Below are 12,620 nucleotides of genomic sequence, written 5' to 3'. Positions count from 1 at the left end.
GATTAAGTAAAGACTTTGCCACAAAAATGCAAAGTGAGTTTGAAATGTCTATGCTTGGTGAGCTGACATACTTTTTGGGGCTTCAAATTTCTCAACAGGATAAAGGAATATTCATATATCAAACCAAGTACATCAAGGAAATTCTCAAAAAATTCCAGATGGAAGACTGCAACCCAGTCCTTACCCCCATGATAATAGGTTGCAAGTTAAGCTTAGAAGATTCATCAAAGGATGTGGACCAAAGGTTGTATAGATCCATGATTGGTAGTCTCGTATGTGTGACAGCCTCCTGGCCTGATGTGATGTAGGTAGTTGGACAAGTAGCAAGATTCCAAGCAGCACCAAAAGAATCTCATATTATTGATGTCAAAAGAATTCTTTGATATCTTAAGGGCACAGCAGAATATGGTCTATGGTATCCCAAAGGAAATGATCTGGTTATCCAAGATTATACAGATGCAGATTGGGCAAGAAGTGTTGATGATCGTAAGAGTACCAGTGGAGAAGCATTCTATCTAGGTAGTTGTCTTGTTTCATGGTTAAGTAAAAAGCAGTCTTCAATCTCGTTATCCACAACAGAAGCAAAATATGTCGCGACAGTAGCTTGTTGTACTCAAGTTCTCTGGATGAAGCAAACTTTGCAAGATCTTCAGGTCAAGTTTGATGAGCCTATTCCCATCTTTTACGATAACATCAGCGCCTTCAGTATCTCCAAGAATCCTGTGATGCATTCCAAAACGAAGCACATTCTGATTAAATATCATTTCGTTAGAGAGAAGGTCGTCGAAAACAATATCAAGCTTGAATATGTTGGCACAAAGGAACAAATTGTTGACATCTTTACCAAACCATTAGCTCGTGAAGCATTTGAGTATCTTCACCAAAAGCTCGGGATTCTCCCAAGTTTTCATTAGACTTTTTCTCCTATCTACTCGAGTAGAAAGGGTGAGTGGAGGTGTGTACAAGTCCGCAAGATGGTTGTTTGTCAGGGGGAGTTACCCTTTGCCATTGATGATAAAGGGGGAGAGAAGGTAGTAGGAAGAGGTGTCATGATCGCAGGGGGGAGTACTTGTGTTTCCATCAATGCCAAAGGGGAGATTGTTGATCAGTGGTTGTCATTGATGTCAACCCAAGCAGCACCGAGGGCTACCTTGATCTTGCAAGGGCATTTTGACTTGACAACTCATATTATTTTGTGTCAAAGTTCATCTCGATGGATTCTACTCGTCGAGATGTTTCCGTTAATATATGGTACGCCTACCAATTCTTCACGGTCTGAGAGTTATTTGCGTTTGAAGTCAGAAACCCCCATTAGTGGGCTAAAACCCCCGGGGTTGAGACATCACCTTATTCCCCAACGATTTTCAATATATGACAGGGATTCTCACCGTAATCCCACCTTGTATAAGTTGAATAATTTGATAGTAAACCAATCATGGACTTCACACTCGAGTAGGAATTAGGATCATATGCCCGAAGCCAATCATTGGTTTGCTTGCAATTAACATCAAATTTAAGAAGAATTATTAAGGGTATGTCACTAACGAAAACTTTATTCAATTTAAGTCAATAAATATTAATGCAAATATTAGGAGGAATATTAAAGTGATTCACTTACCTTAGAATAAAACGATACATATTTTAGAATATTTAGCATTATTAAGCCCCTCCTTAACACCTAATGATCAAATGATAAATATCAATACATAAGTATGTGGTGTCTCCTAAAATCAAGGATCCCAATCCAACGTTTATATGAAATCCTTAAGCTATATATTAAGAGTGTTATGAACCTTCTAAAACAGAGACGTGATGAGATCTTAACGAAGTATCCAAAGATTTTTAAGTTTGTGATCACCCTACAGAGGAAATCAATGCAGAATATTTACGTAAAGGGTTTGATTCTTGTTTCGCTTTAACTCCAGGTCATTACAGGTATAACGAAGGTCAAGACAAGCACAGTTGAGGGTTACGGTCTTCCATTCAAACTACAGCTGAAGCAAAAATTAACGCAGGAAGTCAAGCTGCTTTAGGGACTTTGATTCGTTGGCATTTTTGGTGCAATTTGGCCGCAGTTCTGAGCCATCCTTCGAAATTTGCACATCAGATTTATTACTGTGGAAATTTTGTAGTAGTATTACTATGGAAAGGCTTGCTATCCTTTTGCCTTTGGTGATATAAAATTGCAGTGAACTCTAACGTTGCATCTTGGATCTGCAATTCTTCAGTACCACAAATTGTTGTCTCCATGCCACAGTGACATTTCATACAACAATGATATGTCACAGTCAGTCTTTTTATGCCACAGTGATATGGTAATGTTCCACAATCCATCCTTGATGCCAGGTAATGTCTTTCAAACAAGTTCCCAATGCCACAGTGATATGATATATCACAGTCAGTATCTTGGATGCTACAATGTATTTTTACGTGACAAAAGGGTTCCACAGTCAGTCTCGGTCATGATAGGTATGTTTTTGATGCTATGTTGTGTGGACGGTTGTATGATTGTTCTGTTGTGTTATAATATTAGAACCTCATCAATGTCTAAATCTGTCACTAGTTTAGGGTCTATGTAGTTTTCCTTGTTTTGTTGTCTCTAAGTCTGTGAGTCTAGTCTTAGGTTGATTATAAGTAGAAGTCAAGAACTCTCATAAGGGCTGGTTGAGGATAGCTCTAGTGCATGAGTCAACTTTGTATATAGTCTTGCATAGAGTCAAGGTCTATATCAGGACTGTGGAGTCTAGATCTCTGTAGCTGCAACAAGTCAACTACAATCACAAACAATAAGCACATTTTAGGTACGCATTGTATTCATTTGATTTTTATTTATTTATTATTATGTGCTTACATGTGTGTTTGCAGGCAGAGGTAAGTTAAAGGGTTGTTTTTATTTCTTTTGCTTTGGGATTGCGTTCCGTTGGGCAATTTGCATGCAGATAGAAGAAGACTCAAGGACAGCATCTAGCGAGCATTCAAGAGCTGAAGTATCGAATCAAAGGAAGCATTGCAGTGGGACATCCTTTGAAGACATGACAGCCATCCGTATATTGTGAAGAAGTGTCAAGGCCAAGAGTCATCATTGTAAAGCTGTAAAAGAGTCATTTGTAAAAGTGTCATCATTGGAAGAGTCATTATTGTAAAAGAGTCAATCTGCCTAGAGTCGAAAAAGCATTGTTGGGAGGTTTAGGAGTCTCTATTGGGATGATGTCATGGTTGGGTTGCAGGTCATAGTGTTCAGTCAAAATCATTGTAAATCATATTGTATCATGGATCGTTGTCCCTGGTACGGGAATCCACACTCTTGTCTCATTTTAGTCATTATAGGGTGGCAGGAAGGTGCTAGGCAGGTGCATGAAGTCGCCTACAAGTTGGAGCCTGTGAACACTTCAGGGTGGTAGGTCGGTCTAGGATGTTGGGGCATCCATTTAGTTGACTACTGAAGAAACCAGGGCGTTGGGGCATCCTTCCAGTGGGAGCTGGAAAAGAATGCTTTTCTAGAATTCTAGGAAGTTGTAACTTTCATTTCCGTTGGGGCTGGAGATTAAAGAATTTATTACAAAAGCGTTCGGTGGTTTTTGACCCAGAGGGGGTTTTCCACCTAAATTCCTATGCCTATTGTGTTCCACTGTTTACTCTTTTTACTGCATAAACATTAATAATAATTGAAGATTGACTAATGCTCTGAAAGATTTAAAAAGTGCTAGTTAATAAGAAAAACTGATTCACCCCTCTCCCCCCTCCCCCCTCTCAGTATTTCCAACACAATAGGGATTCCGGTTTGCGGAATTTTTACACAAATGCATAGTCATTGTCATGTCAAGTAGGTCAATCTATCAAGTCACAGTCAAGGTACAGTCATTAAAAAAAAGGCCACTGTCAAGAGGCCAAAAAACTGCAATGCAGCTATGTTAACACAAATTCTCATGCACTAATACATAGGGTTAATGTGTCATTTGTCATCTTGTCTCGTTGCTGCACTTCTTGTTAATGTGTTGTAGGTTAAACATGCCACTGTAATTACAGTCCTAGGTCTTTAAGTCACTGTGTCATATCTAGCTGTAATATCTTAGATTGTCACATCACTTAGGTTCTAAGTCTCTGTCAAATCTATCTATACACTTGAGGACTATTATCACAATTCTTAACACATGATGGTGAATGTCATTTTGTCATTAGTGTTACTGCTGCTCCCAAAAAGTCATCATATTACAGAGGTTATATCAAAATGCCAAATCACTGTTCTAAGGTCTGCAAGAATAGCATCGAAAAGAAGGCAGCATCAGTCTCAAGATTTTGCACAGTGAATTATTTAAGTATCAGTCCTTCAACATCTCTGATTAGTGGTTCAACGTATGCCACAACAGATGTGCTTACCCTCAGAATTTGCTAGCGACTTCAGTGATTACCTAAGGACACAAACTTGCATGGTCTAGATCATTGTTAGGCTCAGATTAGCGTTGGATCAAGCTCAAACACAGAGGTAAGACTTCAAAACCATTCACAATCAGTTCTTCAGCAGAAATATGAGTTGTAGGCCATCTGTTAGGGTTCCGTCCTATTCATATCAACTCAGAAAGTCACCACAGAAAGCCACAATTTATGTGAGTAGTCCAACAAAATCTAGTGAATATTGGTCTCAAAATCCCTTGTGTGAGTTCCCCATCCCTTGGTCTGCTTAACAAACAAGTGATGTCCTAAAACTAGCCTTGGAAGGGATGCCACTTGGTGACTGTTCAGAACATTGTGCCCTAATGCCCTAGCCGCAGAGTCAGTTCACAAAAAAAATGCCCGGCAAATACAAAATAAAACACAAACAAACCAACAAGAAGACTTACCTCAGGGCCGAGAGTGCAGGGTAATATGTTTCAAGAGATACACCCTATCAAGGTGCTGTTTGTGACAAGCCCAGCTGGCTCAGGAATGCTGAAACTTTTCCTTAGATAATCTGCCTCAGACAACTGAAAATTTCAGAGCAAGAGATTTGTTGAGTTTGATGTATCTTTGAGAGTTAGATAAGGTTCCTTTTATAGTGTAAGGTACGCGTAGTTGGGGGCTTCATTAAAGTGTACGTTGGAATGGAGTGTAGGTATTTAGACTCCTTTATGAATTATTAACTAATTAAATAATTGTTATTTAATTGTGTTCTTGTGTCCTAAGGAAAGAACTACCTTAGTTTTAATGAGATGATTGGAGCCTAAGGGTGTAAGGAATGATACAAACATTAAGACTGCCCTTAATAATTATTATTTAATATTTGTGTTAAGGATCATGCCTATAAATATTTTCAATTCCACTAGAATTTGAAATCAATGATTGGCTTAGTGCATTTGGTCCTACCAAGGTTGTGAAGTAAGTGATTAGGTTATTGCCTTTGGTTCTTGAAGTTATTCAACTTATACACAGTGAGATTGCGGCGAGAATTACTGTCATATATTGACAACCGTATGTGAATATTGCTTCTTACTTTGTTGAGTACCTTCAGTTTTCAAGAGGAGACATCATTGTCAAGATGAGCAGGTCAAACCCTTAAATTAATAATAAGGTGTCATCTCACTACCACCTGGGGTTTTATATGAAATCCTTAAGCTATATATTAAGAGTGTTATGAACCTTCTAAAACAGAGACGTGATGAGATCTTAACGAAGTATCCAAAGATTCTTAATTTTGTGATCACTCTACAGAGGAAATCAACGCAGAATCTTTACGTAAAGGGTTTGGTTCTTGTTTCGCTTTAACTGCAGGTCATTACAGGTCTAACGAAGGTCAACACAAACACAGTTGAGGGGTCTTCCATTCAAACTGCAGCTGAAGCAAAAATTAACGCAGGAAGTCAAGCTGCTTTAGGGACTTTGATTCGTTGGCATTTTTGGTGCAATTTGACCGCAGTTCTGAGCCATCCTTTGAAGTTTGCACATCAGATTTATTACTGTGGAAAATTTGTAGTAGTATTACTGTGGAAAGGTTTGCTATCCTTTTGCCTTCGGTGATATAAAATTGCAGTGAACTCTAACGTTGCATCTCGGATCTGCAATTCTTCAGTACCACAAATTGTTGTCTCCATGCCACAGAGACATTTCACATAACAATGATATGTCACAATCAGTCTTTTAATGCTACAGTGAGATGGTGATGTTCCACAATCCATCCTTGATGCGAGGTAATGTCTTTCAAACAAGTTTTCGATGCCACAGTGATAGGATATATCAGTCAGTATCTTGGACGCTACAGTGTATTTTTACGTGACAAAAGGGTTTCACACTCAGTCTCAGTCTCAGACGCTACATGATAGGTACTTTTTTTATGCTATGTTGTGTGGACGGTTGTAGGATTGTTCTGTTGTGCTATAATATTAGAACCTCATCAATGTCTAAATCTGTCACTAGTTTAGGGTCTGTGTAGTTTTCCGTGTTTTGTTGTCTCTAAGTCTGTGAGTCTAGTCTTAGGTTGATTATAAGTAGAAGTCATGAACTATCATAAGGGCTGGTTGAGGATAGCTCTAGTGCATGTAGTCAACTTTGTATATAGTCTTGCATAGAGTCTAGGTCTATATCAAGAGTGTGGAGTCTAGGTCTCTGTTGCTGCAACAAGTCAACTACAATCACAAACAATAAGCACATTTCAGGTACGCATTGTATTCATTTGATTTCTATTTATTTAGTATTATGTGCTTACATGTGTGTTTGCAGGCAGAGGTAAGTTAAAGGGCTGTTGTGTTTATTTCTTTTGCTTTGGGATTGTGTTCCATTGGGCAATTTGCATGCAGATAGAAGAAGACTCAAGGACAGCATCAAGTGAGCATTCAAGAGCTGAAGTATCAAATCAAAGGAAGCATTGCAGCGGGACATCCTTTGAAGACATGACAGCCATCCATATATTGTGAAGAAGTGTCAAGGCCAAGAGTCATCATTGTAAAGCTGTAAAAGAGTCATTTGTAAAAGTGTCATCATTGGAAGAGTCATTATTGTAAAAGAGTCAATCTGCCTAGAGTCGAAAAAGCATTGTTGGGAGGTTTAGGAGTCTCTGTTGGGATGATGTCATGGTTGGGTTGCAAGTCATAGTGTTCGGTCAAAATCATTGTAAATCATATTGTATCATGGATTGTTGTCCCTGGTACGGGAATCCACACTCTTGTCTCATTTTATTCATTATAAGGTGGCAGGGAGGTGCTAGGCAGGTGTACGAAGTCGCCTACAGGTTGGAGCCTGTGAACACTTCAGGGTGGTAGGTCGGTCTAGGATGTTGGGGCATCCATTCAGTTGACTACTGAAGAAACTAGGACGTTGGGGCATCCATTCAATTGACTACTGAAGAAACTAGGGCGTTGGGGCGTCCTTCCAGTGGGCGCTGGAGAAGAATGTTTTTCTAGAATTCTAAGAAGTTGTAACTTTCATTTCAGTTGGGGCTGTAGATTAAAGAATTTATTAGAAAAGCGTTTGGTGGTTTTGACCCAGAGGAGGTTTTCCACCTAAATTCATGTGCCCACCGTGTTCTACTGTTTACTCTATTTACTGCATAAACATTAATAAAAATTGAAGATTAACTAATGCTCTGAAAGATTTAAAAAGTGCTAATTGCTAAGAAATACTGATTCACCCCCCCCCCCCCTTCTCAGTGTTTCCAACACAGTAGGATTCCGGTTTGCGGAATTTTCACACAAATGCATAGTCATTGTCATGTCAAGTAGGTCAATGTATCAAGTCACAGTCAAGGTACAGTCATTATAAAAAGGTCACAGTCAAGAGGCCAAAAGACTGTAATGCAGCTATGTTAACACAAATTCTCATGCACTACTACATAGGGTTAATGTGTCATTTGTCATCTAGTCTAGTTGCTGCACTTCTTGTTAATGTGCTGTAGGTTAAACATGCCACTATAATTACAGTCCTAGGTCTTTAGGTCACTGTGTCATATCTAGCTGTAATATCTTAGATCGTCACATCACTTAGGTTCTAAGTCTCTGCCAAATCTATCTATACACTTGAGGACTATTATCACAATTCTTAACACATGATGGTGAATGTCATTGTCATTAGTGTTACTGCTGCTCCCAAAAAGTCATCATATTACAGAGGTTATATCAAAATGCCAAATCACTGTTCTAAGGTCTGGAAGAAACGGTGAATTAATTAAGTATCAGTCCTTCAACATCTCTGATTAGTGGTTCAACGTATGCCACAACAGAAGTGCTTACCCTCAGAATTTGCTAGCGACTTCAGTGATTACCTAAGGACACAAGCTTGCATGGTCTAGATAATTGTTAGGCTCAGATTAGCGTTGGATCAAGCTCAAACACAGAGGTAAGACTTCAAAACCATTCACAATCGGTTCTTCAGCAGAAATATGAGTTGTGGGCCATCTGTTAGGGTTCCGTCCTATTCATATCAACTCAGAAAGTCACCACAGAAAACCACAATTTATGTGAGTAGTCCAACAAAATCCAGTGAATATTGGTCTCAAAATCCCTTGTGTGAGTTCCCCATCCCTTGGTCTGCTTAACAAACAAGTGATGCCCTAAAACTAGCCTTGGAAGGGATGCCGCTTGGTGACTGTTCAGAACATTGTGCCCTAATGCCCTAGCCGCAGAGTCAGTTCACAAAAAAAATGCCTGGCAAATACAAAATAAAACACAAACAAACCAACAAGAAGACTTACCTCAGGGCCGAGAGTGCAGAGTAATATGTTTCAAGAGATACACCCTATCAAGGTGCTGTTTGTGACAAGCCCTAGCTGCCTCAGGAATGCCGAAACTTTTCCTTAGATAATCTGCCTCGACCACCGAAAATTTCAGAGCAAGAGATTTGTTGATTTTGATGTATCTTTGAGAGTTAGATAAGGTTCCTTTTATAATGTAAGGTAGGCATAGTTGGGAGCTTCATTAAAGTGTACATTGGAATGGAGTGTAGGTATTTAGACTCCTTTATGAATTATTAACTAATTAAATAATTGTTATTTAATTGTGTTCTTGTGTGCTAAGGAAAGAACTACTTTAGTTTTAATGAGATGATTAGAGCCTAAGGGTGTGAGGAATGATACAAACATTAAGACTGCCCTTAATAGTTATTATTTAATATTTGTGTTAAGGATCATGCCTATAAATATTTTCAATTCCACTAGAATTTGAAATCAATGTTTGGCTTAGTGCATTTGGTCCTACCAAGGTTGTGAAGTCAATGATTGGGTTATTGCCTTTGGTTCTTGAAGTTATTCAACTTATACACAGTGAAATTGCGGCGAGAATTACTGTCATATATTGACAACCGTATGTGAATATTGCTTCTTACTTTGTTGAGTACCTTCAGTTTTCAAGAGGAGACATCATTGTCAAGATGAGCAGGTCAAACCCTTAAATTAATGATAAGGTGTCATGTCACTACCACCTGGGGTTTTAGCCCACCAACTGGGGTCATCAACTTCAAAAGTGAATATCTCTCAAACCAGGAGGACTTATGTGGCGTACCACATATCAATAGAAATATCTCGTCGAGGAGAATCCAATGACATGGATCTCCAAGTCAAACTCAATGTTTTGAACCTTCAAAAACCCTCGACAAAGTCAGGGTACATCTAGGGAACCCAAACCCTAGGACCTGGGTTTTCAACTATCCAATAGTGTAGCTTTCAACTTGATGTAATCCAGAAAATTCTAAGAAACGTTCATTGTTCATTTGACATCAATTATTGGTGTTTTAGTCAAAGTCAAAGTCAAAGCTAGTCAAACCCATGGGTTGACATCAATGACAACACCATCCAACAACATTTTCAACACAGATAACTACTTCCCATAATCAGTGAGCATTAATTTCACATATCATTCATCCAATATCATTAAGCAGTTATACAGAAGAAAATTCAACCATTAAACATGAAGGAGCAATAGAAAATAACCATGACACAATGAGCCAAGAGACACATAAATTAGACCTGAAGCCAACACAAAACCCACAAGGGGAAAACCCAGAAATATTTCCTTATGTGAGAGAGAGAGAGAGAGAGTTCAATGTTCATCAATTTATCCAGAAACAAAAACATCAAGATAACATCTAACCAGTAACATAAGATCAAGTGCCAAGCCATTGAACCCTCTTTCCTTCCTTCCACAGAATTCATCCTCCTCTTCTTTCATAGTCTTCGCAGAACAGAGATAATCTAGAGATGTGTTGATGATCAAATGAGGAGGGCTCTCCAATATATAGACTTCTTAAGTGGGGCGAATAGGTGTCTCCAAGAGGCCCAGCCAACCTAAACACTATGAGGCCAATTTGAAATATTTGGGGGCAAAAAATTTAATATTCAGATTTCCAATTTCTTTTCAAGATGAAAATACCAACCATGGCTACCATATTTCCAACATCTTGTAGGGTACCCCTCTACAAGGCCTGCTAGATTTTGCGGCAATAGGACCAATACCTTCAGCTATACCCAAATACTTCATTCTATACTTAGATATGTACTTCTACATGTAAGTATGGCACAAATAATAAAAGTTATTTTTTTCCTCCAGAGGATAGATTGGGGAGTTGTTACAAACCCTCTTCCAATTAATCATGTGCTGGCCACCCTGAATTAGTCTTGAATTCTTGCACCAATGAATATTCATGCATAAAAGTTCGCACTTGTGTAAAATTTTGGGCACAGGGTCAAATGTTGTTCCTCTGAGTCAACATTAAGATAGAAAATATGCACATTGATGGAAGTGGTGCGCAGGTAAGCAGATACATACAATTTAACTAATAAAGGAGACAAACAAAAGATGTATATAAGTTACTCAACAAATACTAGTAGACGTAGGCAAAGGATCAACAACTATGATAAACCCAGAAAACTAGTGATGATTACAATGGGTATGCTTATAATGTCAAGGTACTGCCTTATTCATGTCACAATGGGTAAAAGCTGTTAGTAACAAACATTATCCAACTAATCTCTTCATAAGCTACTCAAAATAGAAAACACACACAAAATATGCATTAATAGTGCATGCTATCATCATTCTATAGACGAAATGTATGATCAAGGAAAATGCTTCAAACAATTTGTCACCCACATTACAAATAGGCAATTAACTATAAATTAAAACGTTTTCTATAGACCTTTTGCATCTTCCGTTTCATTGCACAAAAGAAAAAATTAGAAACATGTTTACATCTATAGCAAAGAAAACAAACTTTGTTTTGTTTTCTAAACTTACGCAGCTAGAAGATGGTTTACTTATATAGAAAACATGGATTGCTCTCAATGAAGAGAAAACAGACATTTATTTCTGGAGCATGTCTAAAATAATGTTGAACTAGCTCTTGCCTAATTTTGGATTTTTTATTCTTTTATTTTGTGAAATAATGAGAATTATGAGCAATTAATCAAGAATGGACAAGTTGCCAAACCACGCCCAGCCCGAGCAATGTATAAGTTGTTAGACCAAATCCAATCAGCGCATTCTTCCCAAATGCAGCCTACAAAATAATCACATTTTTGTTTATGAGTGAGTCCTTCCCAAGCTCAACCCTAAATGCCACATGCTCATAACAAATTGTAGTCCATGCACAAGCCTTACATATCAACAAAAATAAAGTATCATCATGGTTCATTGATTCTGTTAGATACAATTATCCTAACCTTTTATCAAAATACTCCGAAATCTCAACTTCTAAATGCATATGCACTTTATAAGGTTTATACAATTTGTACAGTATCACTGCATAAAATGTTGGATGCTACTAGTACTACCTCATAGACAAGCCCTCTAGATATATGCTAATGGCAACAAATAGATTTTCAACTAACTTGAATCACTGCTTCCACTGGAAACAGACTACAAATAGGTGTCCAAACTCTAGTCATGGCAGATGCAACAACATATCAGAAAGTAGAACAAAAGATTACTAGCATCTTGTATCATTGATACTGTTGGAAAATGTAACTAGTGTCAGTCTTCATAATTAAAGTAAATTGTAATCTATCATTGATGTATTTATTATATTCATTTATTTAGTCAAAGCATGTTCTTCATGCTTTTAGAGTCAAAATGAAATTATTTTGAGCAAAGAAGAATGTATTTGAGTCAAGTCCCATTAGGACTTTTGTCAGAAAACAAAAATAATTTTTATTTTGGGTCAAACCATCAAAGAGTCAAACAAAGACCGAGTTGGCCCTCCTTGGATAAGTCGGCCTATGTGGCAGCTATTTGACCCTCCTGGACAGGTATATATATGAGTCAACTCGACCTCTTGGATTCATTCACTCAACCATCACATCATACATCGATTTCTGTGCCTAATAAAGGAGAAAAACAGCCGAAGTCAAAGGAGAGATAAAATTCAGGTTTTCTGCCTTGTTTCTGCTCACACATGTGAGTTTTCTGCAGTTTTCTGAGTTCACTACAGGGCCAAAATTCAGCCTCCTCTGCAGGTCCGAAAATTTCTGTGTTTGGCCAGATTTTCAGAGTTTGACCAGCATTGACTTTCATTGACTTTGACTCGTTGGAGGTGACTTGGAGGAAGGTTGACTAGGGATCTTTGTGGCAGTCTTGGTCTTCGTCTTGCGTCTTGGATATCCCATTTTGATCTGATTCTATAAGAGAAGGATTGTTTTGGTTTTCCCCCTTGTGGGGTTTTGCCTT

At 38.2% G+C, this 12,620-nt stretch overlaps 1 protein-coding gene across 3 annotated transcripts in view; it reads right to left on the bottom strand.

Annotated features, from left to right (window-relative positions):
* The window catches only part of LOC149181620 (putative zinc metalloprotease EGY1, chloroplastic), a 387,966-nt gene that overhangs the window by 107,173 nt on the left and 268,173 nt on the right, over positions 1–12,620 (bottom strand). For all 3 annotated transcript variants that reach the window (XM_089416656.1, XM_089416654.1, XM_089416657.1), the window contains one exon: positions 11,386–11,454. In XM_089416656.1, the coding sequence (XP_089272782.1) occupies positions 11,386–11,454 (69 nt within the window). The remainder of the gene's footprint in view (positions 1–11,385; positions 11,455–12,620) is intronic.

This window comes from Pinus tabuliformis, chromosome 3_2, assembly GCF_031772625.1.
Source record: "Pinus tabuliformis cultivar Carrire ecotype Pingquan chromosome 3_2, CPIR1, whole genome shotgun sequence".
NCBI classification, from domain to species: domain Eukaryota; kingdom Viridiplantae; phylum Streptophyta; class Pinopsida; order Pinales; family Pinaceae; genus Pinus; species Pinus tabuliformis.
Note: the sequence above shows the minus strand (reverse complement) of the source record. Positions and strands in the feature narration are given on the sequence as shown.